Source organism: Crinia signifera, chromosome 6, assembly GCF_055691185.1.
Source record: "Crinia signifera chromosome 6, ASM5569118v1, whole genome shotgun sequence".
Taxonomy (NCBI): domain Eukaryota; kingdom Metazoa; phylum Chordata; class Amphibia; order Anura; family Myobatrachidae; genus Crinia; species Crinia signifera.
The window spans coordinates 257,642,005-257,661,969 of record NC_139222.1 but is presented as its reverse complement, the minus strand read 5'-3'; the positions used below and the strand labels follow the sequence as shown (position 1 = coordinate 257,661,969).

The 19,965-nt window shown below is 46.1% G+C and overlaps 1 protein-coding gene across 2 annotated transcripts in view; it reads right to left on the bottom strand.

Annotated features, from left to right (window-relative positions):
• Positions 1 to 19,965, bottom strand: part of LOC146009245 (alpha-2-macroglobulin-like) — a 144,116-nt gene that overhangs the window by 36,679 nt on the left and 87,472 nt on the right. For both annotated transcript variants that reach the window (XM_083149411.1, XM_083149412.1), the window contains 4 exons: positions 16,119 to 16,295; positions 11,673 to 11,754; positions 10,136 to 10,292; positions 8,378 to 8,452 (listed from right to left, as the gene is read on the bottom strand). In XM_083149411.1, the coding sequence (XP_083005537.1) occupies positions 8,378 to 8,452; positions 10,136 to 10,292; positions 11,673 to 11,754; positions 16,119 to 16,295 (491 nt within the window). The remainder of the gene's footprint in view (positions 1 to 8,377; positions 8,453 to 10,135; positions 10,293 to 11,672; positions 11,755 to 16,118; positions 16,296 to 19,965) is intronic.

Below are 19,965 nucleotides of genomic sequence, written 5' to 3'. Positions count from 1 at the left end.
CATTAGCAACCATCGAAGTGCCAGCAGCTACCGCAGCCCTGAGACACTTTTCACAAATCTGGAAAAAAGTGCACTTCAATCTAAAGAAAGCTTCAGTTCGTTACAAGTTCTTTGCGGATCGTAAGAGACGTGCAGTACCAGAATTCCGTCCTGGTGACAAAGTATGGCTGTCTACCCGAAACATACGACTGAGGGTCCCCTCAATGAAATTTGCGCCTCGATTCATAGGTCCATATATTGTCGAACAGAAGATCAACCCGGTAGCATACAAAATAAAATTACCCAAGTCTTTACGCATTCCCAACTCCTTTCATGTCTCCTTGCTACGACCTCTAATTCTTAATCGCTTCCAGTCTTCATCCCCGGTATCACCACAAGTCAGAACTGAGCGAGGAGTGGAGTTTGAGATAAAAAAGATCGTGGATTCTCGCCATCGTTATGGACGCCTTCAGTATCTCATTGACTGGAAGGGATATGGTCCTGAGGAGAGAAGTTGGACCAATGCTGAAGACGTTCATGCTCCTCGTCTAAGGGAAAAGTTCCATCAGGAACATCCTTCCAAGCCCAAAGGGTGTTCGGTGCCCACCCTAAAAGGAGGGGGTACTGTCACAAACCGCAGATCTTACCATCGGAAACATCGCTCATTACCATCTCGATGGTCGGTACTGCGTGAGAGGCCTGTCATCCGCATGGCTTCTGATGTGTGGCGCGATGTCCCCTGTGTCCCCGCGGTCAGTTGCCATAGTTCCCTGCCAAGCGCACGCCGTTCCCGGGCAGCATGGGTGCCGCCATGACACTCTCAAGTCAGCTGATTCCCCAGACCAATCCCCGCTGTCCATCCACGTCACCTCTGACCCACACACCTGTACCTGGATCAAGGTGTGTGCTCCTTTCCCAGCATTGATTGGTGCTACAGCTGGCAGCCAATCACAGACAAGCAAGGGGGATAAAGCCGGCCTGCGGCCTTCCTTCCTTGTCTTGAACAATTGCTTACCTGCTCTCAGTATTCTCCTGTGACAGAGAAGTTTCCAAGACTCCGAGATCTCCAGGCTCCCCTGTGATTCTCTCCAGCGTTACCTGCACCCGCTATACCTTCCTGGGTTATCCATCTCCAGAAGACTCCTAGCTTTCCACCTCTGCAGTCGAGTACAGGTGCCTCGCCATTACCACCATTGGCTTCCAAGCCTTTCAGCGACATTCTCCATCTTGTCCTGAACTAGCGACTGGCTCCGTCGACACCAGCGTCGACATTCAGCTGCTGTGCTCTATAGAGACTTTATCACCCACGTCCTATTTCTCCAGCATATACCTGAGCCATCTACCAGCCGTCGGCACCATTGTCGGCACCACAGTCTACCTCAGCTGTCGACATCCTGTGCAGTCCTCCGCAGTTTCCAGATTGCCTTTCCTTCTCCAGTATCATCTCCCTTGCCTGCGTCCAGAGGACCAGGGCAGGGGGCCGCGACCTGCCTGTCAGACGCAGCTAAGTCCAAAGTTCCTTGCGGGGCTCCCTGGTGAATACCGCTGGCAGGTTAGACTCCGCGCCCCTGTTCCTGGTCTCCGTCAACTCTCTGGTTCGCTGTGCCCTGATCTCCCCGTGTATGTCCTACATCAAACCTTCTGCCTTTGGCTCTCCAGCTGGTCCACCACGGTCACAGCCGGGAACACAAAATCCGCCCGCGCTGACAGTTTGTTCAAGACCGATGGACTCGGCTCAAGACCCCAGTGTGGGACCAGCGGTCATTCAAAATGTTACCGCCCGAATAGAGACTCAAGAAGCCACGCAGCAGCGAGTGATAAAATTCCTTCAAGAAGTATCCAATCGCTTGGACACATTGCAGCAGTCATTGCCGACTCCTGTGTCAACTACCCAGGGGAATCTATATCCACCCGCTGCTTTACCTTCCCGTCTCCAGCTACCAGTCCCCAGCAAATATGACGGCGATCCTAAACTCTGCCGGGGGTTTATCAACCAGTGTCAGATCCAGTTTGAACTTCTTCCACACAATTTCCCTACCGCCAGAATTAAGATAGCTTACATGGTGTCTTTGCTAACTGGCTCCGCCCTCAATTGGGTATCACCGTTATGGGAGAGATCTGATCCCCTCTTGTCAGACTATGGCAAATTCCTACAGACTTTCCGCCGTATATTTGATGTACCTGGACGCTCTACTTCAGCATCCACAGATTTACTACGGGTCAAACAAGGGTCCCGATCCATGGGACAATATGTGATCCAGTTCCAGACTTTGGCCTCTGAGTTACAATGGAATAATGAAGCCCTGACAGCCGCGTTCTGGCTAGGGGTATCAGACCGCATTAAAGACGAACTGGCCACCCGCGATCTTCCTGATTCCTTGGAAGACTTAATCTCTCTGTGTGTAAAGATTGATCTCCGCATCAGAGAAAGAGGTCTAGAGAAACAAAAGAAGTTAATTCCCAAGTTTACTCCTCGAGTACGCTCAGAGTCCCCTGCGAGTGAAGAACCAATGCAAATAGGTAGATCACGCCTGACTCCTGAAGAGCGTTCCCGTCGACAGCGCAACAAACTCTGCATTTACTGTGCTGCTCCCAGTCACTTCATCAATGATTGTCCCGAGCGGTCGGGAAACTCCAGGGCCTAACCTGTAACGGAGGAGTTAGGTTAGGTCATGTCTCAAAGTCTCCTCCCTGTACTGACTTTACCCTTCCAGTGTCCTTAGAGACCCCTGCTGGACTCAGATCAAGCTCCGCTTTGGTCGACTCCGGGTCGGCAGGAAATTTCATTTCTCAGCATCTTGTTACCAAGTTACAAATTCCCGTGATGCCTCTACATCCTCATCTCATCGTCACAGCAGTGGATGGCAGTAAAATTCCGGGCAGTGAGGTACGTGCCAGTACCAAACCGGTTCTGCTGAAAGTAGGCACTTTACATCAAGAGCACATTAAATTTTTTGTCATTCCTAAGGCGTCTTATGATATTGTATTGGGCCTTCCCTGGCTCAGGCTCCACAACCCCACCATCAACTGGTCGCTTTTACAATTAGAGCAATGGAGTCATCATTGTCATCAGCATTGCATTAACCCTGTGATACCTGTGCGCTCTGCCGTGGCCACCTCTGTGCCTGGCCTCCCCGAAGTTTACAGAGACTTTGCTGATGTGTTCTGTGAACAATCAGCCGACACACTGCCGCCCCACCGTCAGTGGGATTGTCCAATTGACCTCCTTCCTGGAAAGACTCCTCCCAAGGGACGTACATACCCTCTCTCGGTTCCTGAGACTCAAGCCATGTCTACATATATTCGTGAGAACTTACAGAAAGGCTTCATCAGGCCCTCAAAGTCCCCAGCGGGCGCAGGATTCTTTTTTGTAAAAAAAAAAGATGGTGGTCTGCGACCTTGTATTGATTACAGAGGGTTAAATAACATCACAGTCAAAAACAGCTATCCGCTCCCCTTGATCACAGAATTATTCGATCGAGTGAAAGGTGCCACCGTCTTCACCAAGCTGGACCTCCGTGGGGCATACAACTTGATACGTATCCGCAAGGGTGATGAGTGGAAGACTGCATTCAATACGAGGGATGGTCACTACGAGTATTTAGTGATGCCCTTCGGCCTCTGCAATGCCCCAGCTGTCTTTCAACAATTCGTTAATGAGGTCTTCCGGGACATGCTGTACATCTGTCTTGTGGTCTATTTGGATGACATTCTAATATTCTCCAGAGACTTACATTCACACCGCTCCCAAGTCAAAGAGGTCCTCCTCCGTCTCAGAAAAAATCGACTCTACGGCAAGATCTCCAAATGCACATTTGAGGTACCCTCAGTCCCATTTCTAGGATACCTAATTTCCGGGTCACAATTGAGCATGGACCCCGAGAAATTGGAAGCCATCACTGGGTGGTCTCAACCCACTACATTGAAAGCCGTACAACGCTTTATTGGCTTCGCCAACTATTACCGAAAATTCATCCGGGGTTTCTCCACTCTGATTGCTCCTATTACAGCTCTCACCCGCAAGGGTAGCAACCCGTCTGTCTGGTCCCCAGAGGCCTTGTCGGCATTCCAGTTGCTGAAACAGTCATTCATCTCTGCACCCATTCTGTCCCAGCCTGATATGGAACGACCTTTTTCCCTAGAAGTCGATGCCTCCAACATAGGGGTAGGTGCAGTACTGTCTCAGACATCCGAGGATGGGAAACAGCATCCCTGTGGTTTTTTCTCACGCAAATTCTTACCAGCAGAGAGAAATTATTCCATAGGCGATCAGGAGTTACTGGCTATTAAATTAGCACTCGAAGAATGGAGGTATCTCCTGGAAGGCGCCAAGTTTCCAGTCATCATATACACTGATCATAAAAAATCTCCTGTACTTGCAGTCAGCTCAGTGTATGAATCCTCAACAGGCCCGGTGGTCTTTATTCTTTTCCAGATTTTCTTTCAAGATCCTGTACCGTCCTGGTTCTCAAAACGTAAAGGCCGATGCCTTATCTCGCTCCATGGAAGAGGATCCTCTAGTACCCGAGAATCATCCCATCATTGACCCCATCGCATTTGCTCCCACGCAACTTTCTCCGGTACCTCCTCCTGGCAAAACTCTTGTACCCCCTGAGCTCCGCCAAAGACTGCTGTCCTGGGCTCACAAGTCCTTATTCTCCGGACACCCTGGCGTTCAGGGCACTTTTGAAATCCTCCAACGTTCTTACTGGTGGCCCCAGATGAGAAAAGACGTCAAAGACTTTGTGGCATCGTGTACTGTCTGTACCCAGCATAAAACCCCTCGTCAAATTCCTGCTGGAAAACTTTGCCCCTTATCTATTCCAACGCGTCCATGGACGCACATTTCAATGGACTTCATCACAGAGTTACCCAAGTCCCAAGAATACAACACCGTCTGGGTGGTAGTTGACCGTTTTTCGAAGATGGCCCGATTCATACCTCTCTCCGGGTTACCCTCCGCTCCTACTTTGGCGCAGTTATTCGTGCAGCACATCTTCAAAAGCCATGGCCTGCCTACAGAAATCGTCTCTGACCGAGGAGTGCAATTTGTGGCACGCTTTTGGAGAGCCCTGTCTTCAGCCCTTCAAATTAAATTGAAGTTTTCATCTGCTTATCATCCGCAGTCCAATGGCCAGACAGAAAGAGTCAATCAGGACCTCGAGACATTCCTACGGCTGTACATCTCATCTTCCCAGGATGATTGGTCCAAGCTACTCCATTGGGCTGAGTTTGCCCATAATTACAGGTACCATTCATCCACAGGTCACTCCCCCTTCTTCATTGTTTATGGCCAACATCCCAGGCCACCCACCTTCGAGGCATTAGCAACCATCGAAGTGCCAGCAGCTACCGCAGCCCTGAGACACTTTTCACAAATCTGGAAAAAAGTGCACTTCAATCTAAAGAAAGCTTCAGTTCGTTACAAGTTCTTTGCGGATCGTAAGAGACGTGCAGTACCAGAATTCCGTCCTGGTGACAAAGTATGGCTGTCTACCCGAAACATACGACTGAGGGTCCCCTCAATGAAATTTGCGCCTCGATTCATAGGTCCATATATTGTCGAACAGAAGATCAACCCGGTAGCATACAAAATAAAATTACCCAAGTCTTTACGCATTCCCAACTCCTTTCATGTCTCCTTGCTACGACCTCTAATTCTTAATCGCTTCCAGTCTTCATCCCCGGTATCACCACAAGTCAGAACTGAGCGAGGAGTGGAGTTTGAGATAAAAAAGATCGTGGATTCTCGCCATCGTTATGGACGCCTTCAGTATCTCATTGACTGGAAGGGATATGGTCCTGAGGAGAGAAGTTGGACCAATGCTGAAGACGTTCATGCTCCTCGTCTAAGGGAAAAGTTCCATCAGGAACATCCTTCCAAGCCCAAAGGGTGTTCGGTGCCCACCCTAAAAGGAGGGGGTACTGTCACAAACCGCAGATCTTACCATCGGAAACATCGCTCATTACCATCTCGATGGTCGGTACTGCGTGAGAGGCCTGTCATCCGCATGGCTTCTGATGTGTGGCGCGATGTCCCCTGTGTCCCCGCGGTCAGTTGCCATAGTTCCCTGCCAAGCGCACGCCGTTCCCGGGCAGCATGGGTGCCGCCATGACACTCTCAAGTCAGCTGATTCCCCAGACCAATCCCCGCTGTCCATCCACGTCACCTCTGACCCACACACCTGTACCTGGATCAAGGTGTGTGCTCCTTTCCCAGCATTGATTGGTGCTACAGCTGGCAGCCAATCACAGACAAGCAAGGGGGATAAAGCCGGCCTGCGGCCTTCCTTCCTTGTCTTGAACAATTGCTTACCTGCTCTCAGTATTCTCCTGTGACAGAGAAGTTTCCAAGACTCCGAGATCTCCAGGCTCCCCTGTGATTCTCTCCAGCGTTACCTGCACCCGCTATACCTTCCTGGGTTATCCATCTCCAGAAGACTCCTGCCTTTCCACCTCTGCAGTCGAGTACAGGTGCCTCGCCATTACCACCATTGGCTTCCAAGCCTTTCAGCGACATTCTCCATCTTGTCCTGAACTAGCGACTGGCTCCGTCGACACCAGCGTCGACATTCAGCTGCTGTGCTCTATAGAGACTTTATCACCCACGTCCTATTTCTCCAGCATATACCTGAGCCATCTACCAGCCGTCGGCACCATTGTCGGCACCACAGTCTACCTCAGCTGTCGACATCCTGTGCAGTCCTCCGCAGTTTCCAGATTGCCTTTCCTTCTCCAGTATCATCTCCCTTGCCTGCGTCCAGAGGACCAGGGCAGGGGGCCGCGACCTGCCTGTCAGACGCAGCTAAGTCCAAAGTTCCTTGCGGGGCTCCCTGGTGAATACCGCTGGCAGGTTAGACTCCGCGCCCCTGTTCCTGGTCTCCGTCAACTCTCTGGTTCGCTGTGCCCTGATCTCCCCGTGTATGTCCTACATCAAAGCTTCTGCCTTTGGCTCTCCAGCGCCCTCCACTGGTCCACCACGGTCACAGCCGGGAACACAAAATCCGCCCGCGCTGACACAAATGAAGTAGAAGGAATTTACGATGCTACATTTTCAGTATTTAACTAAATTAATTGATTTAATTGATTTTGTAATTTAAGTAGCGTAGTTCTGCTTCTTTCTTTTGATCTATGTATTGTTCTAATGCCAATCTTCAGTGGTGCTGAGAGAGGGGGGTACTAATTACCCAGGCCCGGGTCTGAAGGACAGGCCAAGTTGGGCCCCCATTACATGGCAGCAGCTCTTCCAAACCCAGAACATGCTACTGTGTGCTGTGCTGCAGTGTGGCCAGGGAGGTGCTTAATGTGTTATATGTCCTGTATTTTATTCTAGGAGTGCATGGCCACACCTCCTGTGATTAGGCCACAGCCCATGAAAAGTACCAGGGTCCAGCCAGGTTCTCTACTGCCCTGATAATCGGTAATACCCCTTTCACTCCAGCCAAAATTCCCACGTCTAGCGCTGGTGTGAAAGGCTTCTGAGCAAAAATCCCGGGACTGATGCCTCTTATTGGGGATTTGTTCAGGCAGGTGTGTGTTTTGGGGCAAAAATGTATTTTACATTGGTAAAACATTGGGAAAAATGCCAGGTGAGTAATAGGTTATCACCTTATGGGGCCGGGTTATCACTGTCTGCATCTGAGGATGTCACATCGCGCATGCAGGGACAGAGGCTGCGATAAAGCTCTGGTCCTGTCATAGGTCCCCTCAGCACTACCCTGATGCGGGTGTGGTATGGGGTTTTCCGACAGTCGGGATTCCAACAGTCATTAGCCCGACGTCGGGATCCTGACTGCCCGGACTCAGACAGCATGGCGAGCGCAACAAAGCCCCTTGTGGGCTTGCCATGCTGCGGCGGGCACTGTGGCTCGCTATGCGAGCCACCTATTCTATTCTCCCTCTATGGGGGTCGTGGACCCCCACGAGGGAAAATAGCAGATGGGCACCCGGCTGTCTGCGTTTTGACAGACAGGATCCCGACGTCGGGTAAATGACTGTTGGGATCCCGACTGTCGGGACCGCGTCCGGCACCCCCCTGATGCCCTGCTGTCTCATTTCCCATTATAAGTATGGGATATATGATCAGCTTACTACAAAAATGCGGATTAAGGGTTTTAAGCAGGTTTTCATGAAAGCCCTTTAATATATTCAGGTGAAACTAAAATAATGTGAAAAGGGTGTGGCTTTGAGTCAATGTCTCAATTTTGAGCCACGCCATGTTTGTCGTCACTATGGGGGCATACCCAGTGCTCCATGGGCTGCTGGCATGCCCCCAGTCCCTATGTCTGTCATGAATAGATGCTGTGCATAGGGGGACTCCCAACTGCCCCCACCACCATGGGACAAAAAAAATAGGAAAATCAGGACAGTTGGGAGATCCATGCTATTGGTCACTTACCTCTACAGACACACCAGCCTCCAGAAGAGCTATTGTTACATACGCAGAGAGGGAAATATCATCATCTATTCCACCCTGTATAAAACAGATCATGGGATGCGGTTAAACTAAGTTGACCATATACAGAAAGAAAGAAAAAATAGAAAATATTTTTTTTAAATACTTCAAAATATTCCTTTTATTTAGTTCATAGTTGCCGACTTCTATGCTTCCCTCTTCAGGAGAGGGCTGCCAGAATCAGGGAGGGGAAAGGGGTGGTTTGGGGGTGGAACCACGAATGGGCCGCTCTATTGGGGGGGGGTGTCCAGAGCAAATGCACCATTTTAGCCCCGCCCCCTGCAATGCAATGCTGATATTTCAGGCATTGCACTGCGGGGGCGGGGCTAAAATGATGCGTTGGGTGGGGTTCGCGGGTGATGTCTGGAAATGCGGGAGGGTTGTCCCCCTTTCCGGGGGGCTGGTAGGGCGACCTGATTTCCGGGACCCTCCCGGCCATTCCGGGAGGGCAGGTAACCCTGATTTAGTTAAAAATAGAAGTAACAAAGCTTAATGGTGATAAGTTATAAAGTGCACTCTATCCCATCCCCTGATAATGAATAGGCCCTTGTGAGATCTGCTATATGTGTTTAATCAGTTGTCTGGAAGGGCCTACAAAGTGCAGAGTGGATCTAAAGCTGATCTGCACCCTGTTTCTGCACATGCGCAGATGCAAAACATCGGCCCCGTGCGAACGAAGGGCCCAATATGAATGGACCATAATAAGGACCCTGATGTACCCAGTAGGCCTTTATATCAGACATATACAGAGATGCACCTTGCCTTAATATATTCAAACAATGGTCCATTGGGCAGCCTGGTCGGTGTAATGATTAACATTGCTGAATCACAGCACTGAGATTGGGTATGGATTATTAGGTCAACAAAATTAAGGTTGAAAGGCCTTAGGTCAACACAGACAAAAGGTCAACACAGTCACAAGGTTGACATGCCTAAGGTTGGCAGAGTCAAAATGTCAACACAAGCATTTGGTCGACATTGGGGAGGTCGACAGTCAAAGGGCCGACATTGGGTTTTTCACGTATTTTTGGGTCCCGAATGTCGACATAGGTGACACGGACACCCCCTTTGCACCACATTGCTTTCTGCGCTCATCATGTTTCAGCCTCAGTGCATCATCACGCTGGGCACACTATTATATTCTCCCTCCATGCCCCAGTGGATGGTAGGGCAAGAAATTCCGCGTGTCGGCACGTCAGCTCTAAAAAATTTGAAAAACCCATGTTGACCTTTTGACTGTGACCTTCCCAATGTTGACCCAATGTTTGTGCCGACCTTTTGACCCTGTCGACCTTAGGCGTGTCAACCTTTTGGCTGTGTCGAACCTAAGGTCTGTTGACCTTAATAGCATTGACTAACAACCTTTTCCCTGAGATCATGGATTCAATTCCCACCACATACTTGCCTACCTGACCCTCTTCTTCAGGAACACAATGCTCTGTTCCTGGACTTCCCTGGTAATGTATGATTGCCTGCACCTGTGGTGAGCTCGGTAATTGATAAGAAAGGTGTTTCACCACAGGTGATGGCAATCATACATTACCAGGGAAGTCCAGGAACAGAGCATTTTCTCCCTGAAGGAGAGGGTCAGGTAGGCAACCATGAGTCACAGTATATTAATATATTTTAATTGCATGTGATAAAAATCCTACCACCATCGTCACATACTGTATACTCCTACAGAAAATACACCCAATGCACCTTCATAGCGTTATTGAAAAGCTTCCCCACGCTGCGGAAGCAGCCATTTTCTTGGCGGTTATTTCTCAGCCAGGTAAAGGAGTGGTTCAGGTGGTTCTCATCTATAAAGATATAAGGCCGCGCTTTGTTGAAGGACTTCACTACAAATGCAGTCAGCCTGTGGGGAATAATATGAAGGTTTATGGACACTTCTGGATAATTAGAAAACACACAATTCGTAAACAGTCGGGAAAAGAGGGGTGGCCTTGGGTTTTAACATCCAGGGCTTTTCAGTTACAGCCCCTTTTCCTTGCACAGTAAATTACTCGATACCGGACATTAACCTCCCAACATGACCCTCTCGAGGAGGGACACATGGCTCTGTTCCTGGACTTCCCTCTCAATGTATGATTGCCATCACCTGTGGTGAAACACCTTTCTTATCATTTAGCCTGTACAAAACAGGTGATGGCAATCATACATAGATACAGAAATAGACCATTGCATACCTCCCAACATGACCCATTCCAGGAAGGACAAACTACTCTGCTCTTGGACTTCCCTCTTAATTTTTGATTGCCGTAATCTTTTTTGAACTGGTAAACTAATGAGAAAGGTGTCTCACCACAGGTAAAGGCAATCATAATTTAAGAGGGAAGTCCAGAAGCAGAGCATTGTGTCCCTCCTGGAGGTGGTCATGTTAGAAGGCATGCCATTGTGAGAGGGTCATGTTGGGAGGTGCAGCATTAACGCTATAATCCAGTATAACTTACTGGAGTTGGGGATGGCTTAATCGGTCCCCCCTGCCAGGCTCCTGACAATCGGGACTCCGACAGTCATTTCTCCGACATAGGAATCCCGAATGGCAGGAGCCTGGCAGGGGGGACGAGTGCATTCAAGCTCCTTGCAACCTCGCTGTGCCACGCTGCAGGTTCGGTGGCGAGCTACACGTACTACCTATTCTATTCTCCCTCTATGGGGGTACAAGGGAAAATAGCCTGTTTAAGTTGGGATACCGACGTCGGAGAAACGACTGTCAGAATTCATCCAGGACCCCTGGATTTATGGGCTGACAGCTCTGCTGCATATTTGTGTTTGGGCTTCCCACAGGCTGAAACAGAAATCTGGGTTATTTCCAGCCGGTGGGGTGATCATGGGCAGCAGCGGACTTAAATTCAATATCCCCGGAAGACCTCGGCTAATAGAATTTGTCCCTATGTGGTCAATATCTATTAACTGTTGGGTAAAAACTATTTTTTTCATGTCATGAAAAACAAAACTTCAGACAGTGTGGCAAATGTATTAAGCAGTGATAAGGGAGAAGTGAGCCAGTAGAGAAGTTGCCAATGGCAACCAATCTGTAAAATTTTAAAGTATGCAAATTATAGATGTTACTTTAATGCTGATTGGTTGCCAGGGACAGCTTCTCCACTGGCTCACTTCTTCTCACTTATATCTGCCCCAAAGTATCAACCAATCAGCTTCTATAATTTTTCAAACCCAGCCTTTACAATAACAGAATTTGAGTGTTTATTACATCACCCCCCAAGTCACTTACCAGGTGTTTCCCTGAGCATCATTATTCCCAAAAGCACTATAGGAACCATCACCACGTTTGTATGTCAGCTGTCGTTGATACCCTGAGAAGAATCATGAAAAAATAGAAATTTAAAAAATAAATTACTAAATAAATATATTGTACATTTGATTACAATGGGCCTGGTTCAGATGCTGGGAATGGAGCCGTGTGCTGATGTTGGGTCCTGCATCTCCGCTCGCAAAGAGGCTGCAGTCAGGTGATTGACAGTCTGCAGCCGATTGGGGGAGGGGGCGGGGATGGGCTCCTTTGCAAAAAATAACGGTGTACTGCTTCCATTTTATGAGAGTGCAGAAACTTCCGAATGGGGATTTCCAGGCCTCAGCAAGAGAGCTGAGGTGAACGGTCTGATAACCTCAATGGCTGATGGTGTTGCAGTATAATCCCACGCTGCATCCTCAGTTGGCAACCAATCGGCTTGTAATTCCAGATGCCTCCTGCTGCATTACATTATGGATGAAGCTGCTGCTGCCAAGGAAGCACTGGGTATGGGTAAAAACTCTGCATTCCGAAACTTGTAGTGTCCGGCTCGGGGGGTGTCCTGTGATAGCTGTCACCAGGGACAGGAGAAGGGGGAGAATAAAGCTTTCCTGTATGGTCCGGGCATGTAGCAAAAACCGGAACGGTCCCCACCACACGGGGAGGCTGTAATCTCCCCTTCCCCATGTCCCTTGTGAAAGCGATCACAAGCATCGCCCTAGACAAGACATCCCCTGGACAGGACACCCTCCAGACCGGACACTACAAGCCTTGGAATGCAGAGTTTGATGTCCGGTCTGGTGTCCCGGGGGTCTTGTCCGGGTCCGGTTTTCACTTAGTCCCGGAAGCACCTGCTTTGCTCTTTCTGACCCCTCCTGAATCAGGTCCACTATCAACTAAATCTACAGTAACAGTAAAAGCAGCAAGTAATTAGTGAATCTATTCTGTGTCTTAGAATCCTAGGTGTTTCAGCAAGTTCATTAAATAGCATTTTGGGGTCTTCTATGAATTTAAGTCATTCAGGTGTTGGATCAGAAATTGAATTCTCTTGAAAAACTGACAATTTTACTTACCTGTTGCAGTTGCTGAAGAAACTATTATTTTATCCGACTACATTTTATCTATGATTCCATTAATGTTAACTTTGGTCATGTGGTGAATATATAGAGCGCACTTCTATACTTGTCTTTCTTACATGACAAAAAGGTATTAATTATAGTGCATGTGTAATTCGTAATTCTTATTCTCGTTCACTAAGATTTCATCATCCCCCATTTGCATTGAATTGGGAACCATTGCCAAACTTGCACCAACAAGTGACAGTACATGATGGATAGAAGAATAATTCTGTACAATATTTGATTGGGTTCAGTTTGCAGAAAAAACACAGGATAAAACAGAGAGCAGTGGGGTAATGGGAGGGTTGGTTGGGTTACTCCAGATGGATGTTACAGGCCTTAGGGATAGATGTATGAAGCAGTGATAAGGGGGAGAAGTTATAAAGTGCCTGGTACTTTATCACCAGTCAAAAAAAAAACACAAGAAAAAAGCAGTTGTGAGCGGATGCACTCCTATCTGAGAAACTGGACGTTTCTTAGGTTTGTATAAACAATTCTTTTAAAAAATGGGAACTCCAATTATCTTTATTAGTATCCTGATAAGGAGATACCCATCAAAGGTGCGAAATTGGAGGGGTTAAAAATTGTTGGACAAACAATACATATATGTGCTGGAAATAAAGATTGTGTTAAAGATTAAAACGTGTTGGCAGATTTATTGGGGGGGGGATGCAGATTTAATTTGAGGGGATTATTTCCCTTGTATTTTATAGATATAGGTCACACTGCTGTACTAATTATCGAGCTAATATATTTCAATTGGCCTTATTTTGCTTAACAATATTTAGCAATTGGCTTTATATTATATTGCTTTATGGGTATGTCACTTGATACATATTGTGCATGTTTTAATACATTGTGAAACAGCACACTGTTAGCTGGCTCAAAGCCCAGATTGTGGGATTTGCAACAGTGTATAAGTATTTAGTATGAGATCATCTAGCATTCACATAAGCTGGCAGAGTCCTCTGTTTTGCATGCTTATGAAGACCTCTGCTGGTGGTTGGTGGTACACTTTTGGCTTTGTGATAAAAATAGTAGTTTGACGTGGGGTTGATAGATCACCCACAAACAATATGTTATGTGACCTTCCTTGGACCAGAGGTTCTGTTGTTCTGTGCTGTTTATCAATGCTCTCACCTCTACATATTGGGTGGTGAGGCAATTATAGAGACAGTGACCCTATCTAGTAAAGACAGCGAATCTGACACATTATGTAGTAACAGCTGGCATCAACACATCCTAAAATCTGCCTAACATGGGTTTGTGACACGTGTTTCGCATTTGAGCTTTCTCAAACTGGCCTGAAAGCTCAAATGCGAAACACGTGTCACAAACCCGTGTTAGACAGATTTTAGGATGTGTTGATGCCAGCTGTTACTACATAATGTGTCAGATTCACTGTCTTTACTAGATAGGGTCACTGTCTCTATAATTGCCTCACCAATTGGACTCTGCCAGCTTATGTGAATGCTAGATGATCTCATACTAAATACTTATACACTGTTGCAAATCCCACAATCTGGGTTTTGAGCCAGCTAACAGTGTGCTGTTTCACATTGTATTAAAACATGCACAATATGTATCAAGTGACATACCCTTAAAGCAATATAATATAAAGCCAATTGCTAAATATTGTTAAGCAAAATAAGGCCAATTGAAATATATTAGCTTGATAATCAGTACAGCAGTGTGACCTATATCTATAAAATACAAGGGAAATAATCCCCTCAAATTAAAGCTGCATCCCCCCCAATAAATCTGCCAACACGTTTTAATCTTTAACACAATCTTTATTTCCAGCACATATATGTATTGTTTGTACCAACAATTTTTAACCCCTCCAATTTCGCACCTTTGATGGGTATCTCCTTATCAGGATACTAATAAAGATAATTGGAGTTCCCATTTTTTTAAATAATTGTTTATACAAACCTAAGAAACGTCCAATTTCTCAGATAGGAGTGCATCCGCTCACAACTACTTTTTTCTTGTGTTTTTTTTTTAATATTGACCCCCAGTTGAGAGGATAGCACCCCCGCTCTATAAACATCAGCACAATAGCGGAATAGGCCCGAAAAATAGAGGGCAAAATTAACCTGTAGTGTGCAGAATCCCAAACCCCTGTTCCCACTACTTTATCACCAGCCAATCAGCTCCTGACTGTTAAGTTACAGGCTGGGTTTAAAAATGAGCAGTTAAGAGCTGATTGGCCTGTGATAAAGTACCAGGCGCCTTATCACTTCTCCTCCCTTATCACTGCTTCATACATCTACCCCTTATACTGCCGAGATATGGTGTAGTTTCTTATTCAGAGTTGCAATAAGTCCATTTTGCAGGAGTTTGTGATTGTTTGAACTGAGCATTCCCTATAGCCCTATGAATGATTTAAAGTCATACCAATCTCTGCCTCACTTCCCATTGATTTTGAGTCTATGTTGTGAAGCTCAGGAGGCTCAGATAAGACCTTTATACCATATCTCTGGTTTACAGTTTAACCTATGTAAGAAATATATTCCCAACTTGTGCTAAGCCTGGATGCTCCACATCATGGAATAACATCATATCAATACACCTTACCTCCGTACTCTTGGCCCACAAGTTTAGGCTAAGGTAAGTGAGTTACAATAAGTCCCAGGGTTATTGAGCTTGGACTCTATTGAAGCTGACAGCTGGGACTTTAAACCCATACCTTTGGGATCCTACAGGAAGCTGACTATAGTTAACTGTGAGGGTTCACTCCATGAAGAAAACCTAACCCCTTAGTAAGCTAAGCCCCTTACAGGAGGATTATATCCTTGTTAAATGCCATCATCTTGTAGTGTTGTTTAAATGGCCCAAGAACAGTAGTCAGGACTGACATAGGCTTTTATTGGGGACAAGGGCACTGGGCGTTCTATGCTAATGTGGGCATGATGGACAGGGGAGGGGGGGTGGGCAGCTGACATCCCCCCGCCCAATTCTCCCTGAACGTGCATGCATATGTAAGGTTGCTCAGAGCAACCCTACATATGCATGCACCTTCCACATCTTTTGGGGGACCATAGAAAGATGTGGGAGGTTCCTCCTGGCCTGCGAATGGATGTTACTGTATAACATCCATTCGCAGGCCTCTGCGAGCAAGTCACCCTGCAAAAGGGTGGCAGCAGCCAACCATTCGCAAGGCAGGGTTTGGTTGATTCGCAAGGGTGCGAATTCGCATCCGAGCGAATCAACCAGAATAAACTCCCTGGTGTGGTCTGTGGGAGAGCAAATGACAAATACAAATTCAGTGCTCAAAGGACAATAATAGGCCCAGAATATATCGTACCGCTCTCTAGGAACGTGATGGCTTTGCTCTGGATCTCATGGTTCAGTTGATGAGATTTTTCCAGATACTGCAGGATAAAAATATTGGGTGCGAATAAAACCATGTTCTGCTCTCCGCATCCATACGGCATGGCCAAGAGACGGTCCAGGTTCTGCATGGCTGTGCCCATCAGATCTCCTGCAGGGTAACAGAGGTACAGCAAAATGATGCAGGATAACAGAATAAAGAGACACAGATGTATTGTAACAAGAACTATGTAGACACCATGCACTTCACACTGCCATAGCACATTATGGAGATTACAAACAATGAATAAAGACACACAGGCAAAATTGGTGAGGCTTACGGGCCTGATTCAGTATGAGCTGTAGTTTTGTGAGTAACTACAACTCCCGGTGCTAGCATCCGGCCTGGTCAGCATGGGTTACCGTATTGCTTGTAGTAGCGGCACAACAGCTCATTCCCAGTGATGAAAGGACTATAGCTGACTTATGGGAAGCCCCCCTGTGTAATCATCCAACCTAGTTTTGTTAATGCATTATTTTAGTAGGGAGGGAGATGTGTTTTTTAAATGTATTTATTTTATTATTTAATTGTAGAGTTTTACTATCCACTAAATAGCCTGATTATGCACATTATAATATATCATTTAGAATATGAAAATGAAATAGACAAATACTGTAAATAGTAGCAACTTAAACCCAACAAAGGGACTAACAAACTTATATATATATATATATATATATATAAAACAGTATATATATATATATATATATATATATATATATAATTGAACCTTTGTTTTCAATCACCTTTTGTCATAGTTTGCCAAGTAGGACACCCAGCTCTTACTGACTGGATCATTCAGCTGTCCCTGCAGCCTAATGTGCTCCCTCCTTATAGCAGTGACCCCTATGTCTGTGCTGTCCTCTATTTTTATTTGATATTAAACAAAGCTACTCATAGACTACTCTGGGCATAATTGCCCACAACAATCACTATCAGTCCATTTCATCTAATATAGTTGCTTCTGTAGAAGCCGTTCTATGACATTTTTCTAAAGCTTGGCAGAAAGTTAGAAAGTCACTGAAAGGTTCTTCCAGGTGTTACAAAAACTTTGCTTAACAAAAAAGGACAGATTGTTCCACAATCATCACCTGTGGGTAATCTATCCATGTGGATAGCTTGACATTTCATCTCAAGTTCATCATTTAAAATATTCTTAGTATATAGCATGCTGTTCAAATTGAAACATTTTCGCAACTTAAGCATTGTACGCATGGGGCGACTGCAGCCTGTGCTGAGCGATGTGCTGAAACAGTTTGCAGCTGAGCGATCTGTGCTGATCAGGTTTTTGCCTATTGTTTATAGGCAAGACCCTGCGATCTATCAGAATAGACGTGCAAGCCCTGTCTCTCACTGTGGGCGATAGTACGCAGTAGACCACTTATCGCCTTCACCTGGTGCCATACGCACGGAGACATTATCAAATATACTGTAGGAAGAATAACTTTTGGATGTCATGATCTATAAAGACGTTCTATGATTATTGGAGGTTTACAACAATTTTGGTGCAGAATCTCTCTGTTGAGTAACAGCTTCAGGCATTTGCCCTTCCATAAGAAATACTTCAATAGCTTTTTTGGCCTTTCAGGAGACCACGCCTAAGAATGAATACTGGATCTGTCGGTCCCCATGTTTCTCTCGCTCCCACTCTGTGATAGGCTTCTCCTGCATTGCCCAAAAGCTGTAACAATCCTCTCATCTATAAATTAAGGATGAGCACCGGCCACTTTTCGGGTTTTGGGTTTTGGGTTCTGATTTCCTTGAGGTTTTGGGTTTTAATGGGTTTTGGCAAAACACCTCCTAAGTGTTTTGTGTTTGGATTTTCTGGGTTTTGGGTTCTGATTTTTTTTTTTTAAAAAGCATAAAAACTGCTAAAATCGTAGAAATTTTTTTTTCTGCTCCTACGCTAAATTAACCTCAATAACATTCATTTCCACTCATTTCCAGCCTATTCTGAACACATCACACCTCACAATATTGTTTTTAGGGCAAAAGGTTGCACCGAGGTAGCTGGATAACTATGCTAAGCCACACAAGTGTGCGGCACAAACACATGACTCGTGTAAGAGTGGCACTGCAGCGGAAGATACGGCAATACTAGGCACCAGACAGGTAGATACGGCAGTATTAGGCAGTGAGCCCCAAAACAGACGGTAGATACGGCAGTATTAGGCAGTGGGCCCCAGACCAGATAGGTAGATACGGCAGTACTAGGCACCAGACAGGTAGATAAGACAGTACTAGGCACAAGACAGGTAGATACGTCAGCAATACTAGTATGTGCACAGCAGAATTTATAATAACTAATTTCATTATTAGGTACTGCTTGGCAGTGGCACACGTCAATGCAAGAGCAGCATGGATTTATTTTTTACAGTCCCACGCAGCACAAGTATTATTTTTTAATTAAATTATATATATCAGCCTAGTATGTACTAGGTAGGTACACTAGGTAGGCAGTAACACTGGCAGTGGCAACAGTGGACTGAGTAAATAATACTGGCAACCTCTATTCACAGTATTCAGTGCAGGCAGCACCAGTGGACTATATATAATTCAATTAATTAAGTATTAATAATATAGCAGCCTAGTAGGTAGAGAAAATAAACTACTAGGTAGGTAGGCAGTAGCACTGCCAGTGGTCAACACAAAAGGTAGTTACACATCACCAGTAGCTTTATGCAGTGCACCAGCAGAATTTATAATAATTCATTTTATTATTAGGTACTGCTTGGCACTCAGTGGCACTCAGTGGCACACGTCAGTGCACCAGCAGCATGGAATTATTTTTTACAGTCCCACACAGCACAAGTATTATTTTTTAATTAAATTAGATATAGCAGCCTAGTATGTACTAGGTAGGTACACTAGGTAGGCAGTAGCACTGCCAGTGGCAACAGTGGACTGAGTATCTAAATAATACTGGCAGATTCAGTGCAGGCAGCACCAGTGGACTATATATATAATATAATTAATTATTAATATAATATATAATATTACAGCGCAGCACCAGAGGTAGGCCCCAGCACAGAGGAGACAGTAGTACTACAAGTACACAGTTAGACTGTCCTCCTTGCTAGGGAGAGCCCACCCTAAGCAGAGAGGAGAACAGAGTACACAGCAGCACTGAGGGAGACAGCCCCAGCGAATAAAATAATTACAGCACAGCACACCAGAGGTAGACCACACAGAGGAGACAGTAGTACTACAAGTACACAGTTAGACTACACAGCAGCACTGAGAGACCCAGGGAATAAAAAATATTGCGTTCAAGGTTAAGCTCAAGTTTAAGCCCCAGCAGCAGCACCAACACACCCTCTCCCAAACCACTACTAGATTGGAGTGAAGATGGCGGGCGCAGCAGCCGCTATTTAAAGGCTCGCAAAATCTGGCACCGGGAGATGACGTTCTGACCACGCGGACGGACCCGAGTCAGGTGGGAATCTCTGAGCGCTGCTCGGAACCGGGCTCGGAATGATGACGTTCGTGGGGGCTCGGATCTCTGGAATCCGAGTCTGCACATCTCTACTATAAATCACTGGTGCATTATACTCCGCATTAACTCTGAATGCTCTAATACAAAGGTATAGGGGCAGATTTATTAAGCTTGGAGAAGAGATAAACTGGAGATAAAGCGGAGAAAAGGTAAAAGGAGATAAAGCACCAGCCAATCAACTCCCAACTGTCTTTTTCAAACACAGCTGATTGGCTGGTGCTTTATCTCCTTTTACCTTTTCTCTGCTTTATCTCCAGTTTATCTCTACTCCAAGCTTAATAAATC